Here is a 23,247-nt window from a genome sequence, read left to right on the forward strand (position 1 = left end):
TCTTCCTCTGAGCCATGCCACCCATCTGCCTCAAAGACTGTGTGCTGATAGACAAAGCATGCAGGTTTTGGCTAAGCACAAGAGAACCAATGTTGTATGAGACAGGTACCTGAGTCAGAGATAGACCTTCCGTTTCTGGCTGTAGCAAGCTTGTTGGCACCATGTAATGTTTACATGTCAGGGTCATCAAATTCTGGGGTGTGTGTGAGAAAGAAGAGGCCATGCCCACAGCTATAGACATGGCCATGGATCAGGTGGAGGAAAGCAACTTGGAATCATCAAATATCATGTAATGGCCTCTGGAACACCTGGGGAATCATGGTCAATGGAAGAATTCTTGAGACAGAGCTTCCCTGCTCACTGTTGCTCCCTGATCCTCCAGTGAAAACCAACACCAAAACCAGTTCTCACAGTGAGTCGTTCCCATGATGCAAACTGGTTGGTTTGAGCTCTGCCAAATCTGGACCGCAATAAAACCACAAGCTCTGGATTTCCTCTCCATTTGCCTGCGCTTGACAGGAGATTTGCTGCCAAATTCTTAACCCCTGGGATATACACAACCTCAAGGTAGGCTAGATGGGGAGAGGACTGCATTAATGAGTCACAAATGAACAGATGAGACTGAACCAGTGTTTAGTGTTTCATCAGCAGATGGAGTTGCTGTTAAAAAAAAACAAACAGCTGACTTGTCCACCAGGCAAGCTGTATGGCACAACCAGCAGAGGGCAATGTTTTTGCAAGATGAGCCGCAGAGAAGGGCAACAGACCAACATTGTTTATTCCTCTAGGCAGAGTGTCATGATTGAGGTCAAAATAAGCGGAAATATTTCACAAATACACATTGGCGTTAGGTTCATGACAACTGCACAGAAAAAGTCCTCCGTGGATTTGATGCCTCCGTGCCAGAAAAAAATGCCAGTATACCAAAGTTTTAAGGGTTGCATTTGGTTTTCCATTTGAAAAATGACAAGTTTTCTTCAATTATTTTAAATGAAATTAAATCATTGTTTTTCTGTTCGTCTGTTTATGAGGTAAAAATGGTCTTAAACATGTGGGATCTCTAATAATCACTTACTGTTGGTCAAGTTGACTTTCCTGGAGGTGATCTCATAATGAATATATCAACATCTACGAAACAGACCAAACAGAGAACACACTTTGGAAATACATTTATCTTAAACAATACAGCAAATAATTTCACATGCTTCTGAGGCCAAAACAACACCCCCCCCCCCAAAAAAAAAGATCTTGATGATTTCATATGACAAATGGAAAACCAAGTATTTGATCAAGAGGAATGTGAGTATATTGCACAGAGGGAGTGTGGCCCCAGTGGTCCCGCTCGGAGGGTCGACTACACTCCAACAAATGCAGCTAACCTGCAAACAGCCAACTGGTCCAGATTGAAGATACTGCTAAAGACCATTTGGCATGTTTGGCTCACATCCTTAATTAAAGTTCATGAGTCCAGCAGATTTGCGGTCTCTGAACAAGCCTGTTCAGGTTCACAAGACACGTTTTGGACAGCTGGATATGAAAAGCGCTTCTCTGCAATTGAAGCAAAGCTCCGTCGCCTACTCGCTCTTCTTCTTCTTCTTCTTCTTCTTGTGTTCTGCAGAGCTGTTCCAGTAGTAGAGGACCTGCAGGGTGATGACGGCATTGCAGCATGAGGATATGACGTAGGTGAGCGCCATCAGGGAGTCTCCGGTTTCCTGTCAAAAAAGAATGTAGGATTTTTGTTCATTTTCAGGTTGGGCAGCACATGAGACCCATTTGAAGCAGAAAAGACAAAATGGGAAAGAAACGTGCAAAACTGGCACATCTCATCTCAGATTTCTGCAGAAAACTCACTTTTCACTGAACCCTCCCATGATGCAACTGTGGGAGAAGAGCTCATCATTTGGAGCTCGTGCTGGTGGCCCAGTGGCTTCAGACTGTCTGCTTGCTATGCTAAAGCTTTATTTTTAGATGTGTACTATATCAACACTGCAGGTTCAATGAGACCGTAAAAGCTGAGACCGAGGTCCTGACCGTAGGACCACCAGGGATTCAGTAGCATTATCGTTTTGCCTTGAGACTCTGACCCTTGCAGTTGGTAAGCTTTATGTAAATGGATAAATGCTAAATGAATTAACAATCACTGGGGCTGAGCAAGAAGTGGACATGTGTCAAATACAGTCTAAATGTGTCAGCTTTTGTTACTCATAGGGGTATATGGGCTGGGTATTGGCAAGGACCTCATGATACAATACGTATGTTGTGATATATTGCGATACTTTGCATAGTTCAGTGACAAACTAAAAAATGGAACTGAAAAGACAAGTAAACTAAAACATGAATTATTTTAAATAAAAATGGATATTAAGAGCTGGAAAAAACAAACAAAAAAAAAAACCAATATTTCCCCCATTCCTGAGTGATATTCAATTGTGCTGTCAAAATCATTCCCAAATGCGAATATCTCACAAAATCAAATATCTGAAAAGTCAGAAAGGAAGAAAATCACCATGCACACTGTGATTACAATCATCACTTTAAAAAAAAAATCTTTTTTTCAAAAAATACAACATAAATACACCCAGTATTTATTCATTCACTTCTGAGAAAATTATAGTTACTCTTCCTGTTACCATTTAGGACAAAATTTGATTGGATATTTGAAATATAAGACATGCCTTTTCAGATCATTACGTAGAGAATATACTGCACGTGTACGCACACACAGAGTCCTTTTACCTGCAATGAAGTAAAGATGCGTGCGAGGGATCCAGCGAACAGCAGGAAGATGGAGATAGCAGACAGTTGGCCCGTGTGTCCGTTGCGGTAGTTTGTAGCAGCCTGGATCAACTGAGACGAACACACACAGACACACACACACACACGCCACTCTAATGTCAATTTGCATAAGCGTCTCTTAAATGTTATAAACACTGTGTTTTCTTTCATATTTTGAATTACAGTGAATCTTTATCATAAATACAATGCTGCGTTTTTTTTAATGTTTTAACTAGCATGAAAGTGCCAGAAGTAGAGAGTTGAGTGTTTTCTAGATCTCAGTTACACTCACTCTTGTGTGTGTGTTGGACTGGTGTGGCGTATGCTCACCCTGCTGATGATGACGGCGGGCATGTTGGACGCCTGCATGGTGGTGACCACAGACATGGGAGTGACTGGAGATAGCAAGAGGACCAGAAGGGTGAAGTAGACAGCCGTAAACAGTAGACCTAAAAGGGAACAGCATCAAGGTTCTGAGAGGCGGAGTCAAGAGTTTTCTGAAGATCATATAAAGTATTATAATAATACATCCTTACTACACTTACAAGCACATGCAGGCCTGTTTCCTGGTGATTCTGGAATAAACGTCATGTATTAACCACTAGATGGCAGTATAAGGCCACAACAGACCTGCTTAGATGAACCAGTTCCTCTGGTTTGAGGGATACAGTTACACTCAGATCACAGTCCAAACCAGTTGAACTTTGATGATGTCATCATTTGCAGGCTACATTCTAGCGGTGACACTCATCTGTCATACAGCTGTGTAATACTTCAGCCCTGCAGTGAAACTACCCTTCATGAGTTTAGGATATGTGTTAAATATGTCTGTGTTTTATGGTGCTGTTGATGCGGCCAGAGGTGTTCCTAAAAATTCTGTAAAACTATGAAGTTTTGAGCAACACAACAGCCAGTTGAAAAGAATAAGTTTTTGACGTGGACTTCAGCTAAAATTTATTGCTAACACTGTTTGCTGATGTACTGCTAAATAAAAGTCAGACTCCTGGTTAGCGTTAATGTTGCTAACCTTAAACAAATGCTTGTTGGGCAACGTCAGAACCTGGTGACGTGTGGCTGGGACAAAGAGATGTGTGTAAGTCTGTCATCTGAAGTAATATGATAACTGGGAAGAACATTTTTGCTCTCATAATCGAACACACAGCACATCGTAGAGGGAAAGGAGGGAAGGGTCAGGGTTGAGAATCTTCTACCTCTAGTTTGTTGTTTCCTGGCCTAAAACCAGCCTGAAAGATTAACCAATCAACTTGTGACCTCTACAGAAAAGGATCGGTCTAAACTGTCCGTATCCACTGCAGAGCCGGTGACACATCAGGTGTGTGTGTGATTTTTGTCACCTGGTGTCCCGCCTCAGCGCACATCTATCAATATCCTGAGCTGAGAATGGATCTTAAAATGTTGAGTGTGGCTCCAACAGTCTAACCTCTGCTGGTTCTTCCTCCGTAGTGCTGGATGAGGAAGCCGATGGCGACAGTCTGCAGCATGAGGAACAGCGCCTCGCCCCAGGCACTGAGGCGAAAGTCCACAATCAAAGATATGAAGCTCAGTGAAAAGTCCACTTTGTACAGTACATTTCTAGACAGCGATGTGGACACACCTGAAGGGGAACTTGTTGGTGATACTGTAGGCCATGGTTCCTGTGATGGCGAGCAGCTCCAAAAGCACAGACTTGAAGCTCAGTCCCTCAGCACTCTTCGCAGCCATCAGCTTCAGGATCTGAGGGAGCTTCACTGAGAGGGAGGTGGAAGATATAGAGCAGGTTTCAGTTTGTAGCAGGAGAAAGAGAGGCGGCGACAGTGGGCTCCAACTGACCCAGCATAAGAGTTCAGCCACTTCACATCTGAAGATTTTATTCTATGCAGTCTATACTCTACATGCATTTAAGAATTCCTGATCCCCAACAGACAGCAGAATGCTAATTAGCTGAGCTACAGCAGTGGGGCTGTAGAGAAAAACGTCTCAGAAGTTATCAAATACACTTAAATACAAAACTGTCTTTGCCCGCATTAACAGAACCAGGATTGTGTTTATGTATGTAGCAAGTTGCAGGATATTAAAAAACAACTGCAAACAGTTAATAAAGGTTCTAAACATATCAATAATTCAATATCAGTCAACATGTGACGTGACAAATGGGATGTCAGTAAACATGTAGGAGGAACAAAACAAGGGTTGCTTGTTCAGAGGGCTGGTGATGATTATTATGAAACAGACTAAATATATTTCTATATTTATATACTGCTGTAAGATAATATACAATATGAATATACAACACAACATGACATGTTAAGGAAGTGTGTTACCCATCACTGATCCCAGAATGATCCCGATCCCCAGGCCTTTGCTCAGTACAATCTTCAGGCATGGCACTAAGATACAATACAATTGTCACATAAAATGTCACCAACCATCCTGTAAAACTGCACTGTTATTTTATATCATTTTATATCATTAACTGTCGCAACTTCTTTATCATTAATTTTCTTTTTTTAATCACAATATTAACCTGAATTTCCTCATTAAAGCAGAGTCCCCTTAAAGGCCCTTTTAGGTCTGTATTTTGCACTTTGCAGTGGTTTTAGTTGTTGTAATATCGCCTGCTGAAACCAAATAAACCATTTGAAGATTATTGAAGGCCAATTAAAGCACTTAAATACTCGTATTCTTTTCCAGTTTCAATTTATCATATTTACTCTTCACTTGCTCCAAAGATTGTTTATCACCAGAGATGCCACGGTTTTAAAGTGAGCTCCATTGTATTCAATATTAGCATTATCATCATCGTTGCTAGTTTTATGTTAAAGGTTACATTAGGAAGATAAAGTAAAACACACGGCACTTCCTACAGAACAGACATATACATACACAAATGCTTTCTGTATTCCTGAAAGATTTATTTGCACTGGGAGTTACTGAACTAGGAGAATCGGGTTGACAGGAGTTCACAAACACTTTAATGACCCGGCTAATCTGAGGTTGAGGTTTCCTGGATATGATAAATCTGTTCCAGTTTATTTTGTAAGCATTCAAACTAGTAGCACCTTCAAGACTGACGTGTCCAGGGAGAAGCTTCTTCCACACATTAGCTCTTTACTCTCTAATTACGCTACTTTACAAAAATTCATTTAAAATACAGTTTGACACAAGCAAACATCTTCAGTTTTTTTTTTTTTTTTAGATTAACCCGCCGCTGTGAACTGTCCCTCGGGTCAGTAAGCTAACAGTTAGCTGCTGGTCAATGATTCGCTGTCATCCGTCACTCACCGTCTAACAAGTTAAAATGGAGGAAAAACTCGTCGTAGCACGATTCGGGCATAAAATATGCCAATAAAAAACCTTTAAACGGATCCATGAAAGAAGAACCTTTCTCCAAAACTAATTTCTCCGTCATTGTGGAATAAAGTTGTGACGTTGGGGTGTAACACAAAAAAGCCCTCACCAGCTGCAAGGGGTGGCAATGCGAAGGTTCCGCACAGCGATAAACGGTTCCTCTTCTCTGTCAGAGAAATCAGTAAACTGAGCGTAAGAACAAACAAATGTAGAAATCTTAAATCTAAAAATGAAAAAAAAAAAACAGTGTATGGTTAAGAAAGGGAAAAAAAGATTATTTTCACAATTTTAAGGAAAAAAATTAATGCAAAAACAGCTTTCTATAACAATATTAATGACACAGCGACGGTCTTAAAACTAAATCAAGCATTAAAAAATGGAATAATAATAAGGAAACACCAGAGGCAGGATAAAACTATCGAAAGTGGGTAAAAATCAATCCATAAATAGAAACACACACACATTAGAATGGAAGCAAATGAAGGGGAAAATTGCACTACATAGGATAATATACATATAAGAATGGCAATAATAAAACAGATGTTATGATAAAAAAGGTAATAATGATTATTATTGTCTGTTTTGTACTTGTACCATTTAAAAAAAAAATTCATCCGTCTATCCATTTTCTTCCAGGAGGGGTGGCTGGAGCCGATCCAGCTGCCTTTGGGTGAGAGGCGGGATACACCATGGCATCTGGAGAGAACCCACGCAGGCAAAGGGAGAACACGCAGACTCCACACAGAGAGACCTCACGCTTGAGCCGGGGCTTGACACCGGAACCTTCTTGCTGTGAGGTGACAGTGCAAACCACCAAACTACTGTGTTGTCCATTTTTTAAAACATAATATTATTTGATCTAATAGAAAATTAACTATTTAGCAGCCTATTAGTGCTATTTTATAGAATTTTAGAGGCACCAAATAAATGAAGGAAAAACTGTCAGTTTATGAAAAACTAAGACATTTCTTAACTTTTATCTAAAAAAAAAACATTTTGTCTTTTTCTTGCCATTGGATTTTTTCATTATTTTCTTCCAGATCTGTACTTTTCTTTCCTGGATCCTGTCCTCTTACTCACTTTTTACTTTGGTGATAAACGTGAACCAGGTGTGTGTGTGTGTGTGTGTGTGTGTGTGTGTGTGTGTGCGCGCGTGTGTGTGTGACGTTATCAAAACACATCAGCCACGATATATGATCCACCTTTATAAACAAACACAAAATGAATTTTAAAAAGTAACCTCCACTAAAATCTCTGCTTGCCAGTGAATATTGGAGCTACACAGCCATGTAAAACAGTGCCTTCAGACGATAGAGAAGATGACACATCCAATCCTAGAGGATGATGATCTTGTGTAAGTCTGCATCCATATGCAGTGTGAAGATAAACACGAGGCTTTCAAAAGATTACTACAGTTAAAAAGAAAAACTGATACTCATTCTTCTCCATAATGTTTTGAGGAATACGAACATTTTGTAAACAGAAGTGGGCATTAAGCATTTACTCTCAAGGAAATGTTGGCAAATCTGCACAGCAACAGGTGAAAAGACAAAATATAAATCAAGAAGTCCAGTTTGACATCAAACACTAAGACATTATTTCATGGCTTACAGAAACCAAAGATCACGCTCTACTTTTATGATTTTTGAGGTTAACCATTTACAAGTCTGGACCTTTTTGTTTTCTGTGGTGGAGAAATTTGAGCAGCACATTGTTCTGCCTGTAAAGAACATGGATGCCGATAAGGTCCACAAACTCTGTCATGGAGACATTTCATTCATTTGTCTCATCACACTAACTGATGAAGACAAGAATAGAAAACCGGAGCTCTCAAATACGGAATAAATCACCATGTTCAGTTCCAGCTCCTTGACCCAGTATAGGATCAGAATCCTGCGGTTCTCCAGACTGTGCTGCCCCCTTCTGGTACAAATTTCTTACTACAATTTTTTCACTTTAAATACAGTAAATAGATATTTAAGTGCAGGTCCAGCATGACAGTATGAAAGCTTGCATCTCTCTCAGGTAGCATATCCAGTCAACCGGAAGGTAGCTCGGGTGAGAGGCAGGGTTAACCTGTAAGGCAAGGCAAGGCAAGGCAAGGCAATTTTATGTGTAGAGCCCGTTTTCACAAACAGTTTGTCTCAAAGGCTTCACATGGCATCATAACAACATCCTCTGCCCTTAGACCCTCACATCGACTGAGGAAAAACTCCATAGAAAACCCTTTTAACAGGGAAAAATCTGAGAAACCTCAGGGTGAGCAACAGAGGAGGGATCCCTCACCAGGAGGGACAGACGTGCAGTAGATGTTGTTACAGACAAGAAAACAGTTTACACTACAATACCCCCTGTAGGGGTCACACAGCCCTGGCACAGAGGACCCTGATACATCTAATCATCATTGAATTATATTCAAATTCTAGATTAGAAACAAAAGCATTGATTGAGAATTAAATACAAGATGAACACAGATTTCATTTTGAATATTTAAGAGTCATTTGTAGTTTTTGTGGTGCACCAATGAGCGAGAGCTGGAAGGCAAAATCAGATGATCAAAAAAATCTTTATTTTATCCAAAAAAAATTTGGACCCTGCCATAAGATTAAAAATTAAACATACAACAAACACCAAAAACATTGGCCTGATCACAAAATGTTAAAAATATTGTCAAAATTCACATTATTAATATACGATAAACACACTATGTTTGTGCTGTTTTCCACTTTGTGAGATAAAATGTTCTTTTAATATGAAGGATACATCATTACAATTTTTTCTTTTGTTTAATTCTGGTACTTATATCAGGATGGAGAGTGATACTATGCAAAGTAGGTGCAAGAAAAAGTTTAAAAAAAAAACATGGGCAAACATTTCATGAAATTTAAATCACGTTTTTTGGGAGGGGGATTTGGGCAAAATGTCTATTTTCAATCAAAGCTACTACATCATTTTTTGTAAAAAAAGAAAACAAACAAATACAATATTAATTGACATAGCAAAAGGGAGATTATAGGCTAATAGATAAATAATTATAAATTACGTGATAGTACTGTATGATTCTACGGCGTTCTGCTGTAAGTCTATTTTTCTCTGAATTACACTAAAACAATGTATCATGGGATTTCAATGACGATCCTGGCCGGTAGGGGGTGGGGGGGGGCTATCACAGCATCACAGCTCACAGCTCGCCGGGGACCGTACCATCAGAAAAAGGGACGGGGTTCCGTATCCGGTTCATCAGGTCCAGGAATATTTCTGGATCTATGAACTGCCCTCGAATGTGAGCACCTCCATGATGACGACCCGCCGTCATCACACCGTCCCTCTAACCGAGTCCCAGCTGGACTTCCCCGGCCAGCCGTACTCCGTGTCCGTCCTGAAGGTCGGCTACTGTCGTCCACAGTTAGACGGCACGTTTCGAGCGGACGGGACCATTACCCTCATCAGGGGTTCCAGGACTATTCTGGTGGATACCGGGGGACCGTGGGACCGGGACTTTCTCCTTACCACGTTAAAGGAGAGGGGTCTCGACCCCGGAGACATCAACATGGTGGTTGGGACTCATGGACATTCGGACCACGTAGGAAACCTGAGTCTTTTCCCCTCCGCGATGATGATTGTGGGATACGATATCAGTGACGGGGATACCTATCGACCTAACCGACTAGCGGAGGGATACGAGTATATCGTGGATGAACACGTGAGGCACTCCCATAACGATTACATTCTTCCGGGACTCTAAACCCGGACCTTTGCCTCTGCAAACGAGATCAGGCAAACACACATCTCTTCTGCTGCCTGGATTCATTATTCAATAATTTTTTAAAGAATAATCAAAAAAATATCTGACTGACTTAAAAGAGGGGTCTTGTAGCGGTTTTTGATTTGGTGGAGGTAAATTTGGCCTTGCATCCTGTATGTATTAGGGATTTTGATGCTTCCTTTTTTAAACATAGTATATTGATTGCAATCGAGACATCATGACCAACTTCAGGGATTATAACAAAAAGTACATAGAAATCTGGGAGCCTACCCCTCCTTTAATTGTGGATTATTAATATCAGAGAAATGCACTAAAACTTTTCATACACACATTGAAAGACATTGATTTCACACATGTCGGGACTCTGCTGAGTATTTTATAAAACATATCTAAATCAGCAGGAGAACTAAAGCATGTCCTCTGAGATGTGGACTATTGTTGCCATAGTAACAACAGTTGGAGTATTTGAGGTAAGGGGTTTTCATCCAGGGCAGTGAGCTACTAAACCATTCCTGATGTGTCTCCTCTGTCTCAGGTGTGTGTCGTTCCCAGTCCAGGTCACACAGGACAAGATGTCAGTGTTCAAGTGAAGGGAACATTAGTGGGTACAGTGCTCATTGCAGGGGATTTATTTGAGAGCTGCTCTGATGAAGACACCTGGCGGGATCTGAGTATAAACCCTGCAGTGCATGAGATTAGCCGCCAGAGGGCGCTAGAGACCGCTGATGTCATCATACCAGGACATGGAGTCCCCTTCCGAGTGGTGAGGACCCTCTGAGCTAAGTGCTGGCTGATGGTCAGAGGTGACTCGGAGCTGTATTGGATGAGACCCCTGGACTGCTGCCCCCCCCCCCCCCCCCCCCCCGGAACAAAAACCTCTATGTAACTGCTGCTCAGTGACATGATGTCACTCAAATGTCACATGGGGCAGTGGGACATACTTGCCTCTAAGAGGTCAGCGGTGGTGTGTCATCACCGTGTGTGTACAGAAAACAAGAGAAGGAAGTTGTTAAATGTTAACGTGAAGCAGTGGCGCACAGCACTGTACCAAACACATTCTATCCACCAGATAAACAATCACCCAAGAAGAATCTGCCATTCACACATTCGTGTAACATTTTCAGGGCTTGACTTTAACTATCAGGTGGTTCTGCCGTGCCCCTCGCAGGCCCCACCCATTGCAGTACAACGTTGAGGTAGAAAGCGCCATTGATGTCTGCTTCCACAGACCCGCTGACCCCCTGACATCTCCTCTGACCCTTTAGGCGAGTTCCTGCTGTTCGTGTCAGCGTGTCCACCAGGGTCCATGTTGTCAATGATGTCATGTGCTCATGTCCACAAGGGTGTACAGACCTTTTCCCTGCTTTGTACAAAATGTATGAGCGTAAGGAAATTTATGAGCATGCCACTGTAAATTCCCCTGTTGGGGTTCATTCTTACAAAAAAAAAAGAAGAAAATAGTTCATTTCCAGGCCTGGAAAGGGATACAAAAAAAGTATAACACTAGTTCATATAAAAGTTAATATCGTACATGTTGCAATGTAGTTCATTTTGGATCGACTGTTGCAAACAACACAGCTTGTCATGAGATTTATTAAATACACCCTGGTAAATCTTGACATTTTGGATTTGAATTGATTTTTCAAGCATATTTCAAACACATTTAAGACACTGTTTCTTGGAAAAGTGGTGGAAATTTATTGAAGTGGCTTCAAACCGAATTTAACTTGACGTTCAGTTCCTACGATTTATTTGTTCACTTTCATCTGGACGGTGAACACGCATTTCCTAAATCCTGCTGCCTCGTAATCAACAATTTTTTTTGTCAATAACAACAAAAAAATATATGATGGAGAACTTTTACTGAGTAGAAATCCAAGTGTGTCATCAGTTAAAGAGACCTTTTGGAGAGAGCACGGTTGGCCTGTTGTCATGGAAATGTAAATTCCTGCCGCGCTACAGTGGGTTCACGGAGCTTTTTCGACCTTTGAACTGCTGATGGTGAAAGGGTTGAGGTCATTAAGATGTACTGTAGACTTCCCTCTGTCATGACTCCAATATCAAAATGTACTGTTGCCTGATTCGTCTTAACTGTTTATCTATTTCTTTTTATTTTATTTAACGGGGAAATTGCAAAACCATTTTTTTTCTAGACGAAGAAAACGTAATGTATGTTTTGTTTCATTTCTGCCACTGCACTAAAAACCTACTAAATCCTGAGGTACATGTTGTAAAATCTGGGCCAAGAAGAAAAGCAGTGATCAAAGGTTGCCTCAAAAACACGTTTTTATCTGAATAAATCATACACTGCTGATCACAAAATTGAATAACAATAACAGCGTAAAATGACGAGGTCCCAACTTCCCAGTCACATATACTTTAAAAGCACTGATGTCTGACTACATGTTGTTAATTATTGCTTTATCACCTGGGTGTGTGTGTGTGAGACGCTGTGCTGAGTGTGTGCATGTGTCAGAGTGGTAGTACCAGGCACAAAGAGAGGTTTATGTAACACGTCCTAATAAAGTCAGAGTCAATAAATGTTTTCCACATCACAAATAAAACCTCGTCAACGTCAACACGACACATGTAATCATCCTCCATTGAACTTCTGCAACTTGAATTTACAGAGAGAACTTTGATGATCCTGATAGTTTCACGAATTCTCATCTCGAGAACAAAACTGCATCTGATTGAATGCGTCGATTGCAATCTCACGTTGGTATGAAGGTACTCAAATATTTACAGAAAAATATGGATCCCTCAACTGATCTAAGATCTCACCTTTGGGGAGTTGTATTTAATACTAGCATGTCAAAATATCCCTGACTTCAGGTCTGCAGATATTCCTGGGATCACATGTACATGAGGGAGAAGGATGATATTACCTCAAACACTTTGATTTAAGTTAAAAAATTACCTTCTGGGTCTGTGCTACCATGAATAAGAGCCAGACTGTAGTTTATCATCGTTGGCTGTTAGCCACCATTAGCTTCAATCTAAAATAACATAGCTGGCTATTTTTGGAATATGGAGTCACATACAAGTAACTAACGCAGGAAAGAAAAATCGTATCCTAATTGTAATCGCCCAATACACCAAATTGTTAATACTTGAAAATCAAATTGGGTGTATTTTTATATGTTTATTTTTGTGAGAGTACAACTATTACGTCTACTCGCTAGTTTCCAGAGCATTCATCTGCATATCAAGACCTTTTGCAACAGACTAGGATAAAAAGTATTTGACTGGGAAAGTTAAAGCCTTGATGACCTTTGACCTCTCCTCAGTCAACAGCGTGGCAGGTTTTATGTACGGGTACTGACCAGAGCCGGTCGCATCATTGGAAGGAGGCTGTTCGACTGGACAGAAACATTGAGAAACAACACTAGATATGTTGTAAATAATACTCAAGACTACAGCAAGATGTCATGTTCGAACAATAAGTGCGCGTCATACTCATCCATCAGCGCGAGCTTTGGCTTGACTCACCTCCATACAGGTAAGACCTGAAGATAACGGAATGAGACAGTCGGGCACTCCTCAACCTTCAGTCACCAAGGCTATTAAAAGACGTTCTATTGTGAAACCACTGATGGCATTGATAAACCATGAGAAAAATGATCAATGGTTGTTATCACCCTTGTATACTTTATTATTTTATGTGTCACAATTAAGGATTCCATAATAAAATATTGAAAGTGAGGGGGTAAATAATAAAGCAATAATGACATGGACCACACAAATGTTACCTTTTTTATACATGGTCAGCATTTTAAAAATCTCTATGATAACAATCATATAATCAGCCTTCATTATCTCCCATCACCATCTTGTAAGGTGGTGGCTGAAAAGGCTGGATTCATCTCTCAAACTTTGTTGCACTACCGGTGGCAGCTGTTCGTTATGGACACGCCCATAGCATTTGAACGTTGGTGTAATTCACTGATAGCTTAATAAAATCATAAACACAAGCACACACATACACAAAGCAGCTTCTTATCTGCTCCGATAACAGAAACATGCCAAGGTTAAAAGAACGTCATTCAGATTGGCTGGTGAAAGGACAAAAAAAACTACCTGAAGAAAGAGTCTATTTGGTTTCTTTTCTTGATATGAATGATCTTCATTGCAGCACAATACAACTGACTCAAACCACTGATGTCAAAGATTCAGAAGTTGACAGCGTCAAAAAGCTTGGCTTTGACAACAGTTTTCAGTGCATCTCTGAGACCCAGTGGGAATGTGTTCATTCCCTGCAGAGCCCAACAAGTAGATAGATGCCCTTCTCACCTCTGTGCATGCATGAGGAAGCTGAGACCCACGCAGACCACCTGAATGCTAGTTAGCTCAGCTAAGTCAATGGTAGTGCATCAGCTATGTAGCATAGGTCAGTCAAAAGCCATCATACACTTTTCACCAAACTGAACTATGCTTGCATTAATATATCTAAGGTTGTGTACAGCATTCCCCATGAAATTATAGGTATTTTTTTTTAGAATGAGAGACGGTTGGAATTACTTTCCTGTCTGGGTGAAGAGATTTATTGTAGCACCTCCAAACTGCAGCAAACAAAACTACAACTCTAGAAGAACTACTGCTGCAACTAATCACAGCTGAATTTGTACAAGCAGATGAGGAGCATTATTTCATCCTGAAACATCCCGAATTTGAATACCTCAAAAGGTGGAGCGACAGGTTTTCGAAATTGAGTGGGCAATATGGAGGAAGGACATATGGCCCGTTCACGACCATTCATTATGCTAAGCTAACTAGCATTCAGCTGGTCTCTGTGGACTAAGTAGCAAGATCATCATTGTATAGATTGGTACTACATCTACTTACAGCAGAGACAATATCATTAATATAGTAAAAAAGGACAGGTCTTGGGACTGTGCTTTATTATTTGAAAAAAAATCAGATTTGACAGGTCCTTTTGCAATAAACTGCTGTCTCTCCATGACGTAATTCACATAACTGTCAAATGCAAAGTTACTAATCAGCCTGAGACCTTAAAGGATCAGTCCACTCAAAAACTACTTCTTGCAAAAAGACTCCTCCTACTATTGATTCAAGACTAAAGAAACTGCTTGTGGGGTTCCCTTCACATTAAACCAGGTCTCAAGCTGTGTGTGTGTGTGTGTGTGTGTGTGTGTGTGTGTGTGTGTGTGTGTGTGTGTGTGTGTGTGTGTGTGTGTTGTTCTCATGGGGACCAAACACCAGTGTTAATGTGCACTTAAAGAGTACTTCAAGCCAGCAGCAAGCAAGAAAAAGCAAAAGAAGAAGAGACTTGAGGACCAATAAATAAAAAGAATAAAAGTGGAGCACCATGATCAGTAAAGTAGTAAAAACACTGCACAATAAGTGTATCATAGTCATTTCTCTTCTTTTATCCTCTTTTCTTAATAATAATGGGTGTTCAGTAAGCCAATAAAGAATATGGTAGCAAACAAATGGGTTTTATGGCATCCATGGAAACACACACACACCCTTGATATATAGTCCCAGTCATAAAGTGGGCGCTCATCAGGCTGGATGGGCTTATCTCTTATAGCTCTACCTTTAACCCCTCCACCCTCTGAGCAGCTCAAATATATATTTGAACTCTCTCCGTTCTGGTGTATTAACCTGCACCTCACGACTAAAAGGCAAAGCCACTGCCTGCATCTGAAAAGACAATTTGAGTATTTTGAATAAGAAGCCTTGGGATTTCTGACATTCTTAATTTTTCCTTCCATCAGCCAGCATCATGTGTACAGGAGCGTGCTCTAAATATATTGCTGTCCCCCTCTATGTCCTGGCCTTATTGTCGATGATCTGCAATATCATGCTCTTCTTCCCTGACTTTAGAACAGACTATGTAGAAAATGACGAGGAAGGAAAAAATAAGATCACTGAGGAGGTGAAATATATGGGAGGCTTCATGGGAGGAGGAATCATGGTGAGTAAATGAAAATGGATTTAGTGAAATGATGACGTCTTAACTTAAAACCGTAAAACTTTAAGACATGACATTTTTCTAAACTCAGCCAAGATCAGTGTAGTTTACTATCGGTTGTCTAACTGATTTGTTGTTGTCCGTTTGCTGAATATCATGGTTATAAATTAAAGAAGTTAAAAATTAATATTGCAAGCAGTGATGGCTTCGTACACTACTTGATTATCCAAACCAACATTTGAGATGTTTCTAAAAGGTTCAATTGTTGTCACAGTACCTGTACCCGATGTGTAACTTTCATTTATTACTGTCTAGTACAACTGCTCGAGGCACATACAGCTTGGGTCTGCTTTATGATTCTGCCTGTTAGGAGATAGTTTTTGTGTGTTTGCTCATTTTGTCGAGAGTTGAAGCGACATAAATAAAAGTCACTTAATTTGACTTGTGCAAATTATAACTTGTGCATGTGTTCTGTGTTCTGCTGTTGTTTTTAATCCCTGTTCTATTCTGAATGAATAATGCAAATTCAGTTATTTGATTTTGATGTAATTTCTCCCCCTGACAGATACTAGTTCCTGCCATCCATTTTCATCTGACCAGTACGAAGAACTGCTGTGCCAACCGCTGTGGGGTTAGTACACTATGACTGTGGCTTGATATGTTGCTTTTCTTTTTCTGTCCAAAAAATACCAGGATTGACCTATCCTGCTGATTTGAATGGGAAAAAAAGAGACAAATTTTGAAAAATTTAAAAATGAATCCCTGTTGTCTTTACCAAACTAAAAGACTTAATCTTGAACATAAAGTGACAATTTGTTTGCACCGAACAAGCTAGCACTGCCTTGTGTTTGTCCTGCAATACCAAGATCTTCCTCAAGAGGCAATAGTGAGTCACTCTCACATATCACTCGAGTTCCGTTCACATGTATTAAGTTCCTCATTGAACTGTAAACTACAAGCGGAAGAGGAATTCTAACCCCAGATGTCTGCTAGTGACACTGGAAGCATGGAAACTTTGTCCATTGCCCCATTGAGATATAATCACAGTAGCTGATGGGTTCTGTGAACTGCAGGCAACGTCAACCACCAAACAGAGGGATTATCATTTAAGCTGCAATTGTTTAAGTCAGTACACAGAGTTTGAGCTCACAAGTAAGTGAAGGTGCATTCCAGCTGAACTAGGAAGTAGGAATTTCCAAATTCCCCTCCTGAAATTTGAAATCTTTGAAATAGAATCCCAAGATCACAATTCAAAATGGCTGCTCTGCGCATCAAAAGCAGGAGGGCTTGGAAAATGCGTCATTTTTAGCATACTTTTCTTAGATATGTGTATGTTTGTGTGTGTGTGTGTGTGTGTGTGTGTGTGTGTGTGTGTGTGTGTGAGTGTGTGCACAATACATGTTGTGTTGAGTGCAGTTTATAAGTAGTAATTAGCCTTAACCATTAGCTTTACAGCTTTTACAGAATTTTAAAAAATGCTCCAGATATACTTGATTAATATCTGAGCACAGTAACAGTAGCAAGGTAATTTGTGCATCTGTGTGTTCCACGCAGATGTTCCTGTCCATTGGTTTCGCAGCAGCTGGTGTGGTGGGTGCTGTGTACAGTCTGAGTGTTGCTTCCCTGGGCCTTGCTAATGGGCCATTCTGCTTCTACAAAAATGCAGAAAACCTCACAGGAGTGTGGGGGACACCCTTTGCAGAAAGGTACAGATTTTCAAATGAAAAGTGTGTTTATTAAGCGACTATGAGATCATCACAGTAGTGCCTAATATCTCATGGCTTCTCTTACAGTAACGGGAACTACCTGGAAGACACAAAGTTATGGGATTTGTGTGAACAACCAAAAAATGTGGTTGAATTCAACGTGGGGCTGTTCTCCACTCTGTTAGCAGCAGCGTGTGTGGAGCTCATACTGTGTCTCATCCAGATGATCAACGGACTGTTTGGATGTATCTGTGGCACCTGCTCTGGCAAGGAGGTAAGATGATTTTTGACCATTTCTACCTATTGCAAAAGGACACACATGAGGATTTAAAGCAATATATCAACCCCCAAAAATTATTTTGACTCTCAAGTACTCACAAATAGGTGTCTTGAGTTCAAGAACATTTTTTTTTAAATCTCTCTAAGTCCTTTTGGATTCAAGAATGCAGAAAAAGTCAGCACATACATTTAGCTTGATGCTAATAGCAACTGACAGCTAACAAGAGCCAAAATGTCCAAAATGTCTGCTTATGGTCTCACACACACATTTATGAAATACACAATTTCATACACATTTAGCATATGAAAGGAGTGTGTACAAGATGGTTCAAGTGAATGCTTCAGCTGGTCACATGTCAGATTTGTTCATGGTATCACTAGTCTGTTTTGGCTCAAATCTGATGATGGAGATTCTGTCCTTTTAGTTTCACTGTAAGTGTGAACCTTACAAAAAACAACAAAAAAAGCAAACAGAAGTTGGAACAAAATCTCTGTCAGTTCTATCTTGTGTTGGTATGAGTGCTCGAATGTATGCTAACCCCCGTGCTCTCCTAAACAGTAAACTGCGGTGCACCACACAATGACCACTTGAAGAGGAGATCACTATCATCGTCATCATCATCATCATAATCATCTGCTACTCTGAGTTGATGGATTATGAGTCTCTATTAACATTGTCACCACTGTTTAAATGTGGTGTGGATTTCACTTTGCAAGCTGTTCTTGATTCTTTAAGGGGAATGACTGGGATTATCCATGACTCTGTACTATTGACTTGTAGACTGTAGATGGAACTGTCTGTGTTTGTGTATGTAAACATGTAAGTTTAACAGGATTTTGTAAAAAAGCTGTGCAAATGTGTATGTTTAACAAGATTTTATAATAAAGCTGTGAACATTAGCACAGATGTGAAGTATTCATTTTGATTATTTTACCTATGTAGCTGTGCATCCACATTGCATTTTCTCCAGTTTTTCTGTATGAGCAGTTTGGGAACATGTCACAGTATTTGTTTTCAGTCGTGCTGAACACTTACATACAGATGTGTCAGAAAGAGGAAAAGTGAGTAAGTAGGCTTTCTGCAGACATCCCACAGACGTTCAATTCATGCAAATGCATTGACATACTCAGTACAAGTGACGTTAAGATTGGCCAATTTCCTGAGTAGTGTAACACAAGACAGGGACAACACTGAGCTTTGCTGACAGATAACTCATTTTTCTGGATATTTTTTTATACTCAAACAGGTAATATGCAGTCATTTAATTTCTGCATTTGCTTTACACTCTTTAAACTGTAATTCAAGTTTCATTTCATTTCAAACCATAGGAAACACAAATTGACCAAACAAGGAAAAGGTACTGCTCATCATTGAAAGAGATTTGAAGAACCAGAATGCAAACAAAAAGCATTGAGGGTTAATATTTTATGTATGAATGATTTAAAATCTACATGAAGCTAAAACATTTCATTTGGGTCCATACGTGATCCATACATTTTGACATGTATGAGAACCACTTTTTTTAATGAAACACATTTGACATTTTCTATGAGGAAGAATAACGGTGGTTGCTCCGTGCATTAGTGAGCAAGTTCTGCTTTAAAGGAGGAACTGCAGGCTTCACTGTTACAAGAAATTAATTTTGTGTTTTGTGTAGATTTTATGATGTAAAAATATCAATAATCAAATATATAATTTTTAGGTGAAGTATTTACATTCTCTTTTAAGCAAATAATTATTGCTCACCTATAGCATTCAGGTGTTGTGACTATTAAAAAAATGATTCATTCAGGAGAGTTCAGCATCTTATGAGAATTAAAGGTTCCTCATTCAATGGTTTTCTCGCTTTTCCTATCATGGTGTGCAACAGCAACCAGCCGTAAGTGGGTGTGTGAAGTTTTGCAGATTCAGAAAGTTTGATTCATATGCAACAGGCTATGTGTAAACTAAAAAGATAGGTTCAAAATGATCCATTTGTTCCTCTTTTCCCCAAAAAACAAAAAATAAAAGCATTTTTTTTCTGCCACAGAAGTAACCAGTGGGCCTCCAGACACCCACTCACTGTCTATTCATGTGTTCATATGTGTATCAGCTAGAAGCAGTCAAACAGAGCTGTCATTTTAGATAATTATATGAAAACTTTCATCTGGTTCCCAGATCATGATGTCCATCAACACCAACATTTCGTGTCACAACAGCAGTGCAAGCCCCAACAGCACCCTCTATGTCTGTGCGTACTCCTGCATCTTCTTGGTGGGGCTCATTTTTAATCTCCAGGCCCTGGTTGTTTTCTTCTGTCGAAACAAATCAAAATCACAGACCACTGTCTACATGACCAACCTGGCCGTAGCAGATGTACTGCTCAGCCTAACGCTGCCCCTGAGGATCTACTACTATCTCGGATTTGCTGTGGACCAGTGGCTATGTGACATCCTCGGTCTGGTCCTGAAGGCCAACATGTATGGCAGCATCTTTCTTCTCATGTGCATTAGTTTTGACCGCTGCATGGCTGTCACCTTCCCCATGTCATTCCGTGTCCAGGAGGGAAGGAAGAGAGCGCCACTGGTTTGCTCTGGAGTATGGATGCTCTCCATTGGCACCAGCATTCCCATCTACCTATCCACGAGAACACGCATTTCCCTTGAAAAGCATTGCTTTGATAACATGCCAGTCTACGCCACACAGCCAGTGGTGGTTTTACCAACACTGTTGGTGGGGTTTGGGTTCCCCTTACTAGTCATGATAACCTGTTCGTGGGGTTTGGTCTCTGCCGTCAAGCAGAGCATTGTGGCTCAGACCAACCTGGTGGACATCAAGAAGATCCAGAGAATGATTGCTGCCAGCCTTCTTATTTTCCTAATCAGCTTCCTTCCTTACCATGTCATCCTGGGCCTCCTCTCACTTTTTGGACAGAACATTTCATGCTCCATGCTAGCTGCGTACCGCTACAGTCTGATGCTGGCATGTCTAAACACAGTCCTCGATCCCATCGCATATTATTTTACCACAGACACCTTCAGGAGTAAGGTAGACGTAGGTGCCATTCAGGGGATTTTCCCTTTAAACAGTCAAAGTTCTCAACAGCTGAGCAGAAGGAACAGAATGCAGAACAACGGCTAATCTGTTTAAGGCAAGGCAAGGCAATTTTACTTGTAGAGCCCGTTTTCACAAACAGTTTGTCTCAAAGGGCTTCACATGGCATCATAACAACATCCTCTGCCCTTAGACCCTCACATCGCCTGAAGAAAAACGAGCAGCACATTTTGCCATTTCAAACTGTCAAATTTGCTTATAGAAAGCTGCCTTACAAATGCAAAAAGTAGAACAAGGAAGCATCAAAATTCAGGTTACAGATATCATCTGATGTGGGATTTTTGACGCATCTAGCCCAGTATTTCTCAACTGAAAGTGGGTCAAAGAGCATTTGAGTACAAAGACATCTGAAAAAAATTTGGGGGGGAAAATGTCTACAGAGATAATTGAGAAACACTGATCTAGGTATAAATATTGATCTGTGCAGGAATGAAACTCAAAACACAGAAGTTTGTTAGCATTTATATTTCTTTTGTATCTTTTATTGTAAAGTGTCCTTGGGTGCTCAGAATGGCACCAAACGAATACAAATGTTGTTTTTTATTATCATTTATTAGCATAGTTACTTGTACCATTCTGGTTCTTGGTAGAATCCCTGAAATAAGGAAAGAGGTTCTCATTGTCTCAATATATTTTAACATTTTGTGCAAAATAAAATATATTCAGCAAATATTTGTGAATTTTGAAAGTGTTCATTTGTCTTAAATACTGTTGTTGCTCCCATTAAATAAGACTACAAACATTTTCACTCCAAAAGCAGAAGAAGTGCAATACTAGCTGTGGCGACATTCCAGTTGCTGTAGTTTGTGCATAATATAACATTAGCTTTTTACTTATAACAATTGCATTTATGCTTCAAAAGCTATAAAAGCAATGTTCATTTATGAAAATTGACATTTTGAACAAAATATTTAAGTCTCATAATCTTAGCTCTTTTGTTCCCCATAGAGGTTTTTCTGGTAATGATTGGAAATCCAGCGTAACATCCATCCAGCCATTGTCTTCCGCTTATTCCTGTTAAGGGTTGTACCAGGGGGTGGAGCCTATCCCAGCGGCTGCGGGCGAGAGGCGGAGTTCACCCCGGACAGGTCGCCAGTCCATCGCAGGGCCAACACATAGAGACAAACAACCATTCACACTCCCATTCATACCTACAGTCAATTTAAAGTATCCAATTTCCTAGTCCCCAATTGCATATCGTTGGACAGTGGGAAGAACCCACGCAGGCGCAGGGAGAACATGCAAACTCCAGACAGAAAGATCCTGTGCCCGAGCCAGGACTCAAATCCCGAAACTTCTTGCTGTGAGGCGACAGTGCTATCCACTGCACCACTGTGCCGCCCAGTGTAACAGTTAAATCAAATAATACATTCAAATAATACATTAAATCAAATTCCTACATTCAACTTACCACCCAACATTCATCAAGTTTTCTCTCAATTGTTGCTAAGTGGATCAGGGAAGTGGCCCCAGTAACCAACACACACAACCAATCACCAAGTTTTCTGTATGTGCATGCACAAGGAAGTTAACATCTAATCCTGTGTTATTGAATCTTACTTTCTGGACCTGTCCTGTAACTGCTGGGAAAGATCAGCTGACGACAGGGGAATGTCCCGTTGACGGCATGGAGAGACAGGTGGCAGAAGGGAACAGACCTCACAAGGACAGACATGGGTTAGCACGCATGTCAGTAGTCTCTCATGCTTGGCGATACCTTCTATAGCTACGAAGAAACAAAGAAAGAAAACACCCCCAGAGTCTGCGAGAACAGGAGCAGAAGAAGACCAATTGGCTGGCAACATGGTAACAACTGGACCGGCAACAACTACGAATACAGACAGCACAGTACAAGAGAACACCATGGCAACCAGCGCACCTACAGGAACAGCAGGCCACAAACTGCAGACATGCGTCTGTGGATGGAGGAAAACAACATCTCACCGGGGGTTGAGGATTCACCAAGGAAAGAAGAGGTGTTTGAGGGAAGAGAGACGGGGGCCACACATTGATTACTTTCTGCTAAAGGAATTAAATCAGTCGAGTGAAGCACACCAACTGGATGAAAACCATAGCTTGGAGTGTATAAACACCACCGTCACAGGAGTGGCTGACTCAAACACAGAATTAATGTAGGAACAACCATCAGTTGTGGCACTCATCCAAACCTCAAGACTGGCAGTTAAGTGGAGAATGCAGGGCACAGACTGCATGTGAAGTGGCCCGGTGCTGAGGAAAAGAAGTTGTGGGAAACGGTGAATGCTGATCTAACCGCCACCCTGGAACAACTCCGTTGCACAGCAGAGAAGACATTGGACAGAATGGGGGACATCATTTATAA

General features: G+C 40.6%; 4 protein-coding genes across 4 annotated transcripts; 3 read left to right on the top strand and 1 right to left on the bottom strand.

Annotated features, from left to right (window-relative positions):
- Positions 1 to 731: 731 nt before the first annotated feature.
- Positions 732 to 6,242, bottom strand: mpdu1b (mannose-P-dolichol utilization defect 1b). The gene is made up of 7 exons (XM_086197099.1): positions 6,058 to 6,242; positions 5,097 to 5,162; positions 4,391 to 4,523; positions 4,217 to 4,302; positions 3,106 to 3,224; positions 2,737 to 2,847; positions 732 to 1,712 (listed from the first exon to the last, which is right to left on the bottom strand). Exons 1-7 carry the CDS (start codon positions 6,182 to 6,184, stop codon positions 1,575 to 1,577), a joined length of 780 nt encoding a protein of 259 aa, XP_086053225.1. The 5' UTR covers positions 6,185 to 6,242; the 3' UTR covers positions 732 to 1,574.
- A 3,063-nt stretch (positions 6,243 to 9,305) lies between these two features.
- Positions 9,306 to 13,555, top strand: mblac1 (metallo-beta-lactamase domain containing 1). The gene is made up of 2 exons (XM_086197140.1): positions 9,306 to 9,826; positions 10,425 to 13,555. The coding sequence occupies exons 1-2, from the start codon at positions 9,419 to 9,421 to the stop codon at positions 10,665 to 10,667; spliced, it is 651 nt and encodes a 216-aa protein (XP_086053266.1). The 5' UTR covers positions 9,306 to 9,418; the 3' UTR covers positions 10,668 to 13,555.
- Positions 13,556 to 15,638: 2,083 nt separating this feature from the next.
- On the top strand, positions 15,639 to 18,572 carry tm4sf21b (transmembrane 4 L six family member 21b). Its single transcript, XM_086198224.1, has 5 exons — positions 15,639 to 15,830; positions 16,393 to 16,458; positions 17,382 to 17,533; positions 17,621 to 17,807; positions 18,549 to 18,572. Exons 1-5 carry the CDS (start codon positions 15,639 to 15,641, stop codon positions 18,570 to 18,572), a joined length of 621 nt encoding a protein of 206 aa, XP_086054350.1.
- Positions 18,573 to 19,000: 428 nt separating this feature from the next.
- On the top strand, positions 19,001 to 21,498 carry LOC147238289 (lysophosphatidic acid receptor 6). The gene is made up of 2 exons (XM_086197573.1): positions 19,001 to 19,059; positions 19,971 to 21,498. Exon 2 carries the CDS (start codon positions 19,974 to 19,976, stop codon positions 20,931 to 20,933), a length of 960 nt encoding a protein of 319 aa, XP_086053699.1. The 5' UTR covers positions 19,001 to 19,059; positions 19,971 to 19,973; the 3' UTR covers positions 20,934 to 21,498.
- Positions 21,499 to 23,247: the final 1,749 nt, after the last annotated feature.

The sequence above is a fragment of the Aulostomus chinensis genome, chromosome 24, assembly GCF_037954235.1.
Source record: "Aulostomus chinensis isolate RoL2024-O1b breed Wild chromosome 24, RoL_Achi_v1.0, whole genome shotgun sequence".
Lineage (NCBI taxonomy): Eukaryota > Metazoa > Chordata > Actinopteri > Syngnathiformes > Aulostomidae > Aulostomus > Aulostomus chinensis.